This window comes from Macadamia integrifolia, chromosome 5 (assembly GCF_013358625.1).
Source record: "Macadamia integrifolia cultivar HAES 741 chromosome 5, SCU_Mint_v3, whole genome shotgun sequence".
Classification (NCBI taxonomy): domain Eukaryota; kingdom Viridiplantae; phylum Streptophyta; class Magnoliopsida; order Proteales; family Proteaceae; genus Macadamia; species Macadamia integrifolia.
Window position 1 is genome coordinate 33229361 of NC_056561.1, and position 14611 is coordinate 33243971.

Below are 14611 nucleotides of genomic sequence, written 5' to 3' on the forward strand. Positions count from 1 at the left end.
AAAAAAAAAAAAAAAAAAAAAAAAAAAAAACAAGAGGGACATAAGGCCTTTTGGCTAGGTGGTATCTGCATTTATCAGTTAATATCTCATATTGGTTCATCAAGACACATGGTATTACTTTTATGTTTCTTAGGGAAGGGACCAAAAAAAAGGTGCTTGCACAGGTGCTCCTAGAAAAAAAACCTTGGAAGGTGCGTGCCTGGGTGCTCCCAAGTCCCAGCCATTGGATGCTCACCACACCCCATCCAATACGGGAGAGAGAGAGAGAGTCCCAGTCCTGATTGTACAAACTAAAAACTTTTATCATAATTAGTAATGATGCTATTTAAATATAATTTTTCTTTTTACACTTTAAGTCCAAGGATTTAACAACCAAATATAGAATAACCGAGTGTTAGCACCATAATCCTATGGAGACAATGGCTACAAAGGTTTCTTTTTTCAATTAAAAATTTGTATTCCTCTTTTCTTTAATTTCCCTCGCAATCAAACGATGCAACAGTACCCATTTGCTTCGACCTTGGCATGTCAGCTTCATTGGTATAGGAGATTCAGAGTAGGTCAATACCAATTAAGGTGGGATGCCCCCTTGGAGACGATTGCACCTCATTTAGAGGGCCATATCCGTTACCATGTCAGGCAAGTTCACTATTGCTTGGGTGATGAGATTAACCAACACTGAGCAGGCTTGGAGCCTTGGATAGATAGCACTTCACTTATACTGGGTAGTCATCCTATTCTATAATTTGCTTTGTTGGGAAGTGGAGTTTGACCTTTCCAGTTGTGGATTGTAGCCTCCTATATACAGATACTGGAAGGGTCTCATTCATTCTCTAATACTCATTGAAACTTGCATGCCATGATCCTATCTATTAGATTGCAAATTTCATAGCATACAGATCAGAAATGTTGGAAGACAACAGGACCCATATCAGATATCTCTGGTAAATTCATATCTCTTTAGCCCAGAGAATTTGAGACCTTAATTATATATAAATATTTAAATGATTATGCTGTTAATATTGCTACAAACTAAAAAAATTTAAATGCTTCTCTCTCCCAAATATTCTCACTGGGCCTTGAGAGATCTATAAATTCAAAATGAACGCAACAACCGCAGTCATAAACATGGATATAACCATAGCCATTGTTGGATACACATTCTTTTCCTTCGCAATGTAAATTCCTCAACATTCAATTTCACTAAGCTGATGCACCAGGATCATTGATGACACCCAAGAAATCATCCTTTATCGTACCAATGCAGAACTGCACATTTGAGTGAAGAAGAAAAAAGTCCAAATGAGATTTAAGAAACATAAAATGCAAGTTACAATTACACATTATAAATGAGTTTACGACAAATTTAAGAAAACAAAGCACCAGAAGGATTAAGGTGCTTCTGTATGCAAATTCATATCATACAAAAATAACTTTTTCTATTTTGATAAAGGATCAAGGACATACAATTTCTGTAGCATCAACACGAGTACCAATTATCTTTAACCGCACCTCACTATCCTTTTGAATCTTAACCTGCAAACACAGATGGCAGTGAGTCTGGAGTAAAGCACTGTCAACTAGACAACTAAATATTCTGCAGAAACAAAGTAAATGGGACCCAAGACATACTGATCCATCTGAAGTCGTATAATTGGGCACGTCTCCAGACTGGAACTCCATATCATCCGGTATCAACTAAAACACAAGAAAAGCAGGGAAAGAGTAAACATAGTATTATAGGACAAAGAAACACCACCACCTCAGCCTTATCCCAACTAAATGGGGTCGGCATTATAGGGCAAAGAAACTTCCGCTAAAATATTAATATCATTTAAAGAATAGCAGCAGACATGTAATAAAAAATAATTGTTTTATGAATCACAATATATAAAACAGCCATATAAATACCCTTTACAAGTTACACGCATATCTCATAAAGTTACTTTTATCTATCAGTAACAGCAAAGCTTAACTTAAACAAAGCGACTAATATGGGTATTTTTATGATCTAAGAACTATTACAGTTATATTTTCTTCAATGTTAAGGATTAAGAGTGCAAATGCAAATTTTATATTTTTTTTCCCGCCTAATTTTAAGACATAAATCCAATTGTTCTGTTTATTGTTGGATTTACTTCTTCCTTTTTATCAAGCTGATTTAAGAAAGGTTCAGATTATTGCATAAATTTTCTATTCACTGCAACCTGATGTAAGACCAAACACTATTTAGTTGAAATAATGTAGACTAGGATAGGGAGTCTAACCAAGTCTCAACTGCAGGATGCAGATTCTTCACCAAACTAGGTTTGTTTTGTTAGGAATAAGCCTAGGGTTGGGTTCCATACATGTTGAGCCGAGTGTAATAGGCCACTTTTATGGGCCTAAACTAGGGGTTCTAAGGTTGCATACGGGATTACTAGTTTGTTTCCATTTTTCATTAGTTTCCTTTTTAATTGGTGTTTGATCCAATTGACTTTTTGCAATGTGAAGCCCAAGAGGTTCCTTTCAAGTGTTCTTCTTCTTCTTCTTCTTCAAGCTATTTCTCTCATCTCTTCTAAAGTATTCAAGGTTAATTACAAGGTCTATTACTGCCCTACGGTTTCAGGTATTTAGATCAATTCCTTTGCTTACAGTTCTGTCGAGCAATAGGCATTCCTGTGAAGGATTTTCAACTTCTGTCCAGGCCTATCCCACGGTTAACTTTGGCTGAGACTTTAACCTAAGGTTCTACCCATACAAAGGGGAACTCGATCCAGAGTTGAGGCCCTTCTGACCTCAGGTTGCGGAGTTATCAAAGATCTTCCTACTCTGGCCAATTCTGTTTCTGCCCAGAATTCTGAGTCAATCGGTACTGTGTGTTGCTGCTTGGTTGTTGACCTTATGTTTCGTTGATTTGGTCTATTTAAGTGATGATTTCAGCCCTCTATCTCCTGCTGTTATTCAGTTAAAGAATTGTTAAGTTTCTGAAGTCGATTGTTTGATCCCTGACTTATAATCAGTTTTGTTATTGTTCTGTGATTGAAATTATTGAGTGATCAATTGGTTGTTCTTTGATTAAAAAAAAAATCCTACAGTTGAGACTTGGTTAGTCCACCTATCCTAGTCTACATTATGATATTTTCACCATGACTTGATCAGTGACCGTTGATCAAATTGGATTTATGAAATTTTGCTTTTTTATCATGTAGACCAAGGAGAAGCTGTGCAGCAAAGAGAACGACTAATGTAGAATTAGAATTGACAAGTCAACCTAGTCCCAATGTTGCAGGATACTCAGAGAACATCATATCAAATACCAGAATAGTCAAAACAGATTAATAACAAGGATGGGATCAGATCTGAGATTAAGAATATCGATCTCAGATTATAAGGTTTAAAAAATCAGAATAGAAGTAGATAATAAAGGGACATACAAGTCTCAACTGTGAAGCAGATCAGCAACTTAACCCCCTTGAATACTTTAGAACAGATGAGAAAAATAGCTTGAAGGAGAAGAAGAGGAACACTTGAAAGGAACCTCTTGGGCTTCACACCACAAAGAGTCAATTGGATCAAACACCAATTCCATCAGCCTTGATCAAACATAAGACAATTCCTCATGAAGAAGACAACAACAACAACCATTAATTTTTTTTTATCAAAATCATCTTTGCTTTAGAATCCTCCTTTTCTTTATTTATAAGGGTAATTTACAGCGCCACCCCCTGAAGAATGCCAATATTAGAGGGACACCCCCTCTCTTTCACCAAATTGGACTCGGACCCCTTGCCGTCACTCATCGTTACAAAATATATAAAAAATGCTGACATCAGCAATTCAAATTTTTCTTAAATACCATTTTGCCCTTAAAAATAGAAAAATACCAAAATTGCCCTTAATGGTTGTATTCCCAAAATCGATTGAACAATGAAACTCACAACTCAATCCGGTCGCGTGAGTCGGAGAAGAAAGTCGGAGTAGAAGATCCCTTATACCTGATCGATCGGCGGCTGCAACCCCTTCCGGTGAAGGCGCCAAACCTTCTCTCTCACGTCCTCCTTCTCCACTGCCGCCGCCGCCTCTGCTCCATATCCCCCACCGAGAGATCCGGCCTCATCGATCCAAATACCAGCGATGGAGATCCGGCCACACTGGCCGCCATGACCAAAGTTGTCGCCGAGGTCGCCCAGATTCGAGGTTCGAGAGAGAGAGAGAGAGAGAGAGAGCTTAGACTCTTTAATGTAGTTGTTTTTGTTTCTGTCGTAATTGTAATTTTTCATTCTGCAGAACCCAGAATCAAGGTACTCCCCAGCACAAAATGCTCTTCTTCGTGTTTTCACTAGGTTAGTAGAAGCTGGCATGGAAAAGGGGCTAGAATCAGAAGATTCTATTGCAGCTCGTCTTCTAGTACCATCAAACCAAGCTGGTTGTTTGCTGGGTAAAGGAGGTAAAATAATTTCAGAAATGAAGAAAGTAACCGGTGCTGGAATACGGATAATTGGAGGAGATCAGGTTCCCAAGTGTGCTTCAGAAAATGATGAAGTAGTACAGGTTTGACAGTGTCTCTGTAGAGAGAGAGAGAGAGAGAGAGAGAGAAGAAGTTGGAACCGCCGATGGTAGCTGTTGTTGCGAACGCCGGTGGTAGCTGCTGTTGCAGACACTTAGTGAGAAATAATAGGTAAAATATGATTTATTATTTGTTTTCATTAAAAGGGTAAAAATGTCATTTCAAATCTTTACTTAACGGAGACTAACGGCAAGGGGTCCGAATCCAATTTGGTGAAAGAGAGGGGGTGTCCCTCTAATATTGGCATTCTTCAGGGGGTGGTGCTGTAAATTACCCTATTTATAATGTTGATGGGGGAGGGAATTACAAAATAGAAGGTTCCTCAATAAGGGAACCAAATATTCTCCTAATACAATAGTTACTAAAAACTAAAATTAGAAACTAACAGAAATTAGAAACTAGTTGAAAAAGGAAACTAACTACTAATGACTTAACTCAATTAATAACTTGACTCCTCAGGAAACAAATATAACTCAAATCAAACCCAACTAAAAAGGAAACTAATGAAAATGGAAACTAACTAGTAATCCCGTATGCATCCTTAAAGCCCCTTTTTAGACCCATAAAAGTGGTTTATTACACTCAAAACACATGGGATCAAAGGCCAACATGTATGGAACTCAACCCTAGGCTTATTCCTAATAAAATAAGCCTAGTTTGGTGAAGAATCTGCATCAACGAGATCTTAAGACAACTTGTACAGCTACAAATGTTAGAAAAAACATCAATTTTTATAAAAATAAAGCATGGGAATAATAAGGCATGTTCACGCCTTGTCACCATGACGTCGACTAGGCAAATCCCTCACCACTATCTATTAGAATGCATGAGAAGCCTATGGGGTTTCTAAAGTTCAGTTTAAGATTCAAAGCATTGTAAGCCTATGAAAAGAAATGGAAATATCGATGGAACCGCATGTACATGGTTCTCCTATCGAATTCGAGAATTGAAACTTGAGTTGTCGGTCTGTTGCTCCAGTTTCTCTGCTCCTTCAATCAATTGTTGCCGTTGAAGACTAGAATTCAGTAGTTGCCGATCTCTAGCACCCTTAGTTTCTGGTAGGAGCAAATCAACCCTTTCACTATTTTTTCTAATCTCTCTTATGAAATTACTAGAATCAGTCAATTGGTAACAGTGAAATAGTATTCTGAATCCATGGAACAATCAATCTTAGTGTACCCCCTTAACTATAGGATTTCTATGTTGTCCAGCACTAATTGGTAAGCAGAAATGAAGAGGTTTATCTTAAGTTAAAAAAATAAGAAAAAAAAAAGACAATAAATAATTGATGTAAAAGGTGCACAGATTCCAATTTTCATCAAAGTAGAAAGAACAAAAGGAACAAGAAGATCAAACTCACATGATTTGATACAAAGATCTGAACAGGACCAGCTTCAGCGAAAAATCCCATCTGCAGGTAATGGCCCCAAATTATATAAAGTTGCATAGTTTACACTTTAAAATTGACCAAACATCAACCAAAAAAGACACAGGACCCAATATGACTGCCATGTCAGACAAACAAAGCAATGAGAACAAAAATACATTAAGGTGTGTTTGGAAGCCATTTGAACCCTTAGAAAATTACTGTGTTGGCAAAGGATATGCAGGTGTCAATTATAATACAGATGAATGCATCTCAAGCAATGTTTCAGAACCAGATCAGACATCAGATAGTTCCGCTTGAGATCAGCAGTCCAACCTCTGTGTTAGTAAATTTGGGAATAACTTGCCAAATAAAAATCTTAAGTCTCTCCCCCCATGCACGTCTGAGAGAGTGTGAAGAGATGATAGGCACAAAGAGAGACGAGAACCAACGGAATGGGGAAGGAAGAACCAGCAGAGGATGGCAGGGTTACTAAGATTTAAGGAGAAGAGAAAAGAGAAAAAACAGGCTTTTCTTCCAAGCACCTCAAGTACACAGAGTAAGGAAGCTCAATGCTGGGAAGGGTCATTGGAAAAAAAACTGAAGATTCAGAGTGTTGAATGGAGACGATGAGGAAAAAAGGGGGAAGAGTACTCGTCTTACTCAAATTTTTGTGAGAGAAAATATCTACTGAAGCAGCATAGAGTTCAGAGCAAACTTCGGCGGAGGTGTTAAGGGGAGATCTACAAGATAATTTCAGCTTATGACCAACAGAGGAATGCCCTCATTCAGGCAGGTCAGCCACAAAATTTCCTCCTGCATATCACAAAATGAGATGCATTTTTTCTATGAAAATGAATCACCCCTTGGGTTATATTGCTAACAGAAGAAGAAATAAAAATAAAAGGGCGGTACAAGCGCTGCATGGTAGAAACCCCACCCATCAAAAACCTCAGCTAAATCAGTGAAGGATGTGTGTGTGTGTGTGTGTGTGAGAGAGAGAGAGAGAGAGAACAATATGAAATTCCTAGGACTAACCACCAAGGCATGGTACATGCATCCTCTTTTTACCCTTTGGGAATTTGATTTTTAACTATATTTATTGAATTCAAATAGGAGATATTTGTTTATTTATGAACCATATCTTAATTAAATGATATTTGGCATAAATAAGTGTCAAACCAGGTTCAATACCATTTAAACCAGTACCTTGCACTAAAGCGACAGTTGCCTAGACTCCAAAAAAACCACCTACACGCCACCTTGGCATCTAAGCGACACCTTGACAACTATATTTATTCCTAATTTGAAGCTTACGAGATCCATCATCTAATCACAAAATTACATGCATCACTACTTTAACATACAAAATAGTCATGATCAGTTCAGAAAAATAATGTTCTTCTTATAACCGTGGATTTTGCATTCCTACAAATCCTTTTCCAATGATCACATTTTGGGAGTATTTCAATGCTTGGAGCCTTCAATATGTCTAAAAGGGCATTCCCGATGCACGAGGCTCCCGCATGTGCGAGGTCTGGGGGGCATGAACTATCATTAATATGTCTAATTAAACAAAAGATAATTTGCCTTCTATCTCCACCTTCTTTTTCCAGGTACACAATTGTGTAAATCATGGTGGTTTCAAACGAAATTGATACAATCTAATTTGCTTCTTCATTATCCCAATTTTAAAAAAATAAAATTGCTTCTTCATTATCCAATTAAAAAAAAAATTCGTGCTCCAAAAATTTACTGTTTCTCTTTTTTAATAACAAGTCCTAGTTTTTGAATTACTTATGTAACATTTCTTCCTTGAGATGTGAAATATTTTGGTGATGTTCTCTATACATCTAACTAATTTCCATCACTAAGATTTCCCACCTTTTTTGTTTAAATATTATCGAAAGCAACTTGTCATTGACTTCCATTGGTTATTTTTAAGTCATTTTGATGACTGAATGTCACAAAATGTGATGCATATGGAGTGGGTTTCCAGTTTCAACTTATTAAATGGAGGGGGGCTCTTACATGCACCAAGTATCATAAAAATTTTTGTTCAAGGAATATAGTCTCATCCAAGCCTCAAAGAATAGCTGAAATCCTGATCTGTATGCTGAATGTTTTTCCCATATTTCTTTCCTTTATTTTTCCAACTCACAATTGATCAAGGACAAACATAAGAGTTTAAAATTACCAAAGAAGTTCATTCTACATCTGCTTTCCTTTCATTTCACTTCTGTTTAGTGCAGAAGAAAGGGAACCAAAGATAGCCATGAAGACAATACACTCCAGTGCATAACTGTTAAGGTGTCACCTAGGCGTCAAGGCGCCCTTGGTCACCTAGGTGGCACCTTGTTGGTGCTGGCTTGTTCCCCCCCCCCCCCCGGTGGGATGTAGATCCCCATCATGGTATCCATTATCGAAGGAGGAAGAAGAAGAGCAGCCTTGAAGCTACCACCAACCTTTGAAGAGCAGCTAGCAGCTACCACCCAGCATAGGAAGATCCCTTATGCTGCTGATTTTGTTTCCTATTCTAGTAGTATGATTGTGTTTTAGGAAGTCCTATTAGCTGCTATTTTGTTTCCTAAATTAGAAAATAGAGTTAGTTTCTATTTTGCATTAGTTTCTAATTTGAATTAGTTGCTATTTTGTTTAGCTTCTATTTTATTTAGTTTCTATTTTGTGGCAAGCTTTTATTTTGTAATCTCAGACCTCTATATAAAGAGAGTCTGCTGTAGACGCAATTCACTATTGAATTAATGAAGATTGTTCCTTATTTGAAGACCTGAAGCGAAGAAGGTGCAGATCTACTCAACCAGCCAGCAGTTTTCAGAAATCTTTTGAGGCTTTGTTCAGCACCTTGACCACCCTACTCGATCCAGGTTTGGGGTCATTCTGAGCTCTTCCCTTTCAACCGCAGGTATTCCTAATTCTAGCCTGGCCAAAACCCAGATCTTCCTTGGGTATCGACCTCTGTTGTTGGTTTTTGTTGCTGGTTTATTCTCACATGTTATAAGTAGATAATTGAGGTTATTTCTAGTTTTGTTTCCCCTTCCTTGCTGCCCTTATTCTGGTTTCTGTTGAGGTTAATTAGAGAGATCAGATTTGACATTGGTTTCAGCTTGACTTATTGGAAGTTTGTTTACCTAGTGTGACCTACTTCTACATTACCCCCCCCCTCTCCACCACCTAGTGTCACCTATTTGCCTTGACAACTATGCTCCAGCACAGTAACAAATTTGAGAACGAACAACTTTAATGATGGTTATGTCAGTTGCTAACATATGCCTTTTGTTTCCATGGACCTAGTAGTTTGGCATTAACTAGGATCAAACATCTAAATTACAACACAGATCAGAATTGTATCAATGATTCAATGCCAATGAGCAGACAATGAACCAACCATGGATATGTATATTTTAACCGTCTAACAAAGAGACATTATTTCTAATAAGCCTACCGATTAAAGAGCAATCATTTCTTAATAACGGAGAAGCTTATAGACTCATGCTCTGCTTCCTCCAGCATAAATTGAGCATAGAGTGGATTACAATGACTTTCTTCCGTTAAATTTAAATGTAGCTTTCTGCTCTCAAATTTTCTTTTCAACTCTTATTCAACAAAGCATCCATGATCCATCTTTTGTGAAACTAAAATGACAAAAGAAACATAAGAGAGTGGCGGTGCCTTTTTTTCTAATATGAAATGACTGAAAGAAAAAAGAAAAGAAAAGGAGACAAACCTTATTAACCATGGTAACAACGGTTTCCAAAATCTCACCCTTGAAAGGTCTGAAGACGACACACTGATACTTGACGGGAAATGTCACGAAGCCCGTTCCATCACGAATCATCCCTTTTCCGATGCTATCCACCCCAGTTATTGCCACCACAAATCCGTGACGCCCGCTGTAACCGAAATCAAGATGAAATAACATAAACCAAAAAAAAAAAGTGTAACTAGTGCATGAAGCTCCAGCCACTGCAGGGTCTGGGGAGGGTAAATATAAGCAGCCTTAACCCCCGCTTCAAGAAGGGGCTGTTTCCCCGACTCGAACCCAGGACCATTAGGTCGCAATGAAGCAACCTTACTATTGTGCAGAGGTCCACCCTCAAATAAGATAACCAAACAGTTCTTTATTTTTCTGGCTTATTAAGGTTTTCATTCTTGGGAGCAGAAAGATAGAAAGTGGGAAGAATTTCAAGTTTCAAACGATCAGGAAAGCTTACCTGCATGTTCCCTCAACATCTTTCATAAGCTTAGCAACGAGCTTGTCGCGAAGATTAGGGCCAAAGTGGCGAGGATGGAGCTGCATGTTCCGCTCCAACACTATGTGGAAGAACATCTTCTCGCTTTCTATCTACTTAGTTCTCTGCTTCACAGAAAATTATATCCTGTCGTCTGCAAAATTCTTACGACAGGATTTTTTAATCAAAGCTCTTTCAGGTCTTTATTTTTGAGGTTCTACAGTAGCACAGTTGACAGATACAGGTAGGGGGGAACGGATGCAAATAACTAAGAGTGTAAAGCAAACCTGGAATTCAATAATATTTCAGAATTTTGGTATAACAAAACACATGCATCAAAAAACAGATATGGAATTTTTTTAATTGATATGCTTCTATTTAAATTTGGGAGACAAAATACGGGGATTATTATGTTTAAAATGAGTCAAAATGTACAACAAATAATTTCTTATGAGGGCATTGAGGCAATGAAGAGAATCCCTCATGCTTCAGCTATAGGGAGTCTCATGTATGCAATATCATATACCAGACCAGACATATGTCATGCGGTAGGGATTGTGAGCCATTATCAATCTAATCTGGGTCAGAAGCATTGGACTACTGTGAAATACATCCTCAAGTATTTAAAGAGAACCAATGGCTTTTTTCTTGGTTTATCTATAGTGGTGACCAGTTGTCAAATGTGGGTTACATAGACTGAGGCTTTCAAACTGAAAAAGATGACAGAAAGTCCACATCTAGAATGGTATTTATTATGAGAGGTGGTTATAAAATTTGGAAGAGTGTCAAACCAAAATCAAGTAATCAACGGCTGACTCCACAATTGAGGTTGAACGCCTGGCATCCGATGAAGCAACTACAGAAAGGGGTTCAGCTCAAGAAATTATTAATCAACCTAGGGGTGGTCCATGAGCTCGTCAAGCACCCCATTACGTTGTATTGCCACAATCAAGGAGCTATAGCACATGCAAAGGAACCTAGAGCTCCTCAGAAGAATAAGCATGCGGAGAAAAAATGTCAATTGATTCATGAGATTATAGAGCATGTGATGTAACCAGAATCTGTCTAATCCCTTGACAAACAGTTTGTCACCTACTGTGTTTGAGAAACATGTTGAAAACATGGGCATAGGTTTATGCACACCTCTGATGGTAAAATCAAAGTATTTCATAATAGCCTTTATAGCTCTTTTCTTTTTAATATTGGTGTACCTTTGTGTAATTTATTTGGCAAAAGTTTCATTTTGGTCAGCAAACCAAGGAAGGGAGTTCCTAGTTGGGACACCTAAATCCACTACATGGAAGGAGATATGACAAACTCGGCAATTGGATATATAGGAGATAGCCAAAAGTCTAGATCACAACTAGTTAAAATGGGAATGGCAAAAAAAAAGGTGTTTGGTACGGTGTGTTTAAAACAGCTAATAATTTGAACAGGTATCATCAAAAATCCAGGCAAACATTTCAAGAACAGAAAATATAAAAGATCGAAAAACACAGTTTTATATGTTTAGGACTAAAAAAATACTAGGCAAAAAATATCAGCAACCCACACACATAAATTCATCATTTTGTCAAGGCTCTCAAGTCTCGACTACGTACAGATTACTTATAATTGTTTGAATTAAACATATCAAGTTACAATTATGAAGCAACAATCAATTTTCAAGCCATCAGAATGTAATCACAAAAGAGAATCTGTGATACCGCTTACAGATTGCAAATCTGCTGAAATTCAAGGACCACCTTTAAACTAATCCAAAAGGACCTACATGGTTTGATCACTAGAAGATGTGCTAGCTGCTGCTACCACTGTTACAATGTATGTACATAATTTAAAAACTTAAAACCTTATCTCAAATATAGAAATTATGGTCCTCTAAGGCTACAACGGTTTCATCACTGGACCTGTATGTATAGGAGGGAGAGAGGAAAGAATGCAGAAAAAATTCCCGTATAGCTATCGCCATTATTGCTGGAGTGGGTTTGGTTTCAAGGTTGAGTCAGTGGATAAGACCATATTCACTCTAGCAAAACGGAATTTTTTTCTGCTGTCGCTCTCTCCCAAATTTAAACGTTAGACTTATGAAGCAGATAACCCTAAAACAAGCCTCCAAATCGTTACAGAGTGGAACGACTGCAGAATCTCTTGCAGCTCAATTCAAATACTGAAAAAGGAAGGACTTTCTCTGACCTTTGGCGCTGCACAGCTGCCTCAGTTGTGGAGTCGAACGTCGTATCGCTCACGATCCACCGTGCTAGGCCGCTGCTTCTTACGGACAACGTAGGGAGTCGATGGACTGAAAGAGGGTTTGTTAGGGTTTTTCTCCTTACTTTCTGGCGCGATGTTTGACGGTTACTACGCAAATTCAATATTTATACCTTTCGGTAGTACTCTCTGGAAGAAACTTGCACAGTTGCACTTAGGGGTGAAACACTGCCGGGCTGGGCAAGGTTTCTTAAAACCCTAGGTCTCCAAAATTTAATCTAGGCCCAACCTAACTCTGTCAGAGTTTATGCTTAGTCCAACCCTACGGGGGCTCAGGGTTGGGTCGGGTTGGACTGGGTTGACCGTAGCTAGTTTAATTCATGTAATAATATTGATCCTTTGATTTGCATTGCAGGGTCAGGTATGGGTATGCCCACGTAGTGAACAATAGATACGATCAGTGAATCAATGGGGTTGGTAGCCTAGTGGTGAAAATGCCTTCAATCCATCACAACTCGAGTGGGCTAGTTGTGGGTTCGAGTCTTGGCATACCCACTATCTCGCCCATTGGTCTTGTGGAAGTGTTGTTTATCAGAAATTATTATTTTGCCTCCAACAATCCTAGTACCAAACAGGTAAGCCCCTATAGGTGTATTTAAAACTCGACACTTTCTTTTAATTGATCTTTATTTTATTTTCAAAAGGTTTTTAAGATAAAGATATAAAAGAATTTTCTCGAGTATGCATGTGAAAAGATATTGTTACCCTCATTGAGAAAAGATTACAAATTATTTGATATCCTTCTCATCTTAAGCTAAGATATTTAGTTTTAAGATATATTGATCAGGTGAGCTTGTTGAATTGCATTACAGGTGACTAAGAGAATTACTGGATATGGGTGGAAGAGTTGGAAATTGAGGTCTTCAGATGACTTATTTTTTAACGGAGCTAATTTTGTTCAGTCTGAATATGGGCCATGTTCCCCACAATACGGCGGCTACCAGTGGTTCACAACTGCTCAGTAAGATTTATAGGACAGTCTGGATGTGTTTATTTGTAAGATTTAAAGGTGATTGCCTGCAGTGTGGATATGTTTATCTGTTGACTTTGTCAGTAACGATATATTATTAAAACTTGAATCCATTGGCCCATAACATGGGTAGAACGAGACAACAGAATCAAAATTGCAGCAGGAGAAGGGGGAAAAAATACTTAAATCTCGTTCAATTCCTTCTCTCATACCTCTTGTTGGTTCAGATTCCAAAATCTCGAGCTTGCGAATGGTGTGAAGAAGAAGAACGGACGTGATCCTGCTGGTTTGAGGAGGGGGACACAGATACACACGCAGACATTCTTCTTGATGTTGTTTATCTCTGTCGGAACAGGAATCAAACACGGTGGTGGTGCTGGTGGTGTGGTGCTATATGAGGAAACCCGATCCAATTCCCCAGCCTCAGAATGATGGGTTGTTTCCTCCAACTCAGAAGGAGCAACTGCAGCTACCCTAACCCTTTCGTTAGCGATTGTTGGATGCGTGGGGAGCGATATCTGCTTCTCTTTGTTTTCAGCTCTTCCTTTATACCTTTCCTCTTAAAACCCTTTTGGATGGAAATTAGAAGTAAACAATCAGAGTGTGTTTTGTACAGGAACTTCAAAAGAAATGAGTAAAAAAAATAAGTAAAGAAAACAATGAGTTTTAATTAAAAAAGGCAAGTGGATAAAATCGTGTGAGAAGGAGATAAGAGTTTTGTAAAAAGAAGGAAAGAGAGAGAATTTGAATAAAAAAAGTAAAACAAAAGGTTACAAATGTTAAGTCTATACCCCTGATGATCTCTAATAGCAAATCTAATACATCTCTGTTCACAATCTTTCCTCCACGACTTCTCCAAGTTCAGCTCATAGAAATGATTTACGGGGTTACGACAAATTCTTGGGCCTGTAAAAATTCCTCGTGAGCCTTTTTAGCTGCCATGATAATCTCATCAGGATAGCATCTTCTCTGAAAAAATAATACATTGTTTCCTACCCTCCAAATATATCAAGCTAGAAAACCACATAAGCTATAAGGCACACTATGCTTTGTTTCTTTCCTAACAGGCTGAAATGGTCCCATCCTTGGATCCATGATTAATAGTGAATTCTCCATTTGAAAGTATCCTATCGGATAAAGGGCTACTGAACCAATATGCCTTGCGAAAGGACAATTAAGAAGAAACGTGTTGACGTCTCTTTTTCTAC

The 14611-nt window shown here is 38.1% G+C and overlaps 1 protein-coding gene across 4 annotated transcripts; it reads right to left on the reverse strand.

The window, feature by feature from the left end:
• Positions 1-936: 936 nt before the first annotated feature.
• LOC122078570 (DNA-directed RNA polymerase II subunit RPB7-like) lies at positions 937-14327 on the reverse strand. Of its 4 annotated transcripts, none has more exons than XM_042644604.1 (8): positions 14195-14327; positions 13616-13971; positions 10148-10319; positions 9661-9826; positions 5910-5960; positions 1633-1698; positions 1468-1536; positions 937-1269 (listed from the first exon to the last, which is right to left on the reverse strand). In XM_042644604.1, exons 3-8 carry the CDS (start codon positions 10261-10263, stop codon positions 1204-1206), a joined length of 534 nt encoding a protein of 177 aa, XP_042500538.1. In that variant the 5' UTR covers positions 10264-10319; positions 13616-13971; positions 14195-14327; the 3' UTR covers positions 937-1203. The 4 variants fall into 4 exon arrangements, with proteins under 4 accessions (XP_042500538.1, XP_042500540.1, XP_042500539.1 ...); XM_042644606.1 differs by having other exon boundaries at positions 10148-10329; XM_042644605.1 differs by lacking the exons at positions 13616-13971; positions 14195-14327 and adding an exon at positions 12359-12635 and having other exon boundaries at positions 10148-10329.
• Positions 14328-14611: the final 284 nt, after the last annotated feature.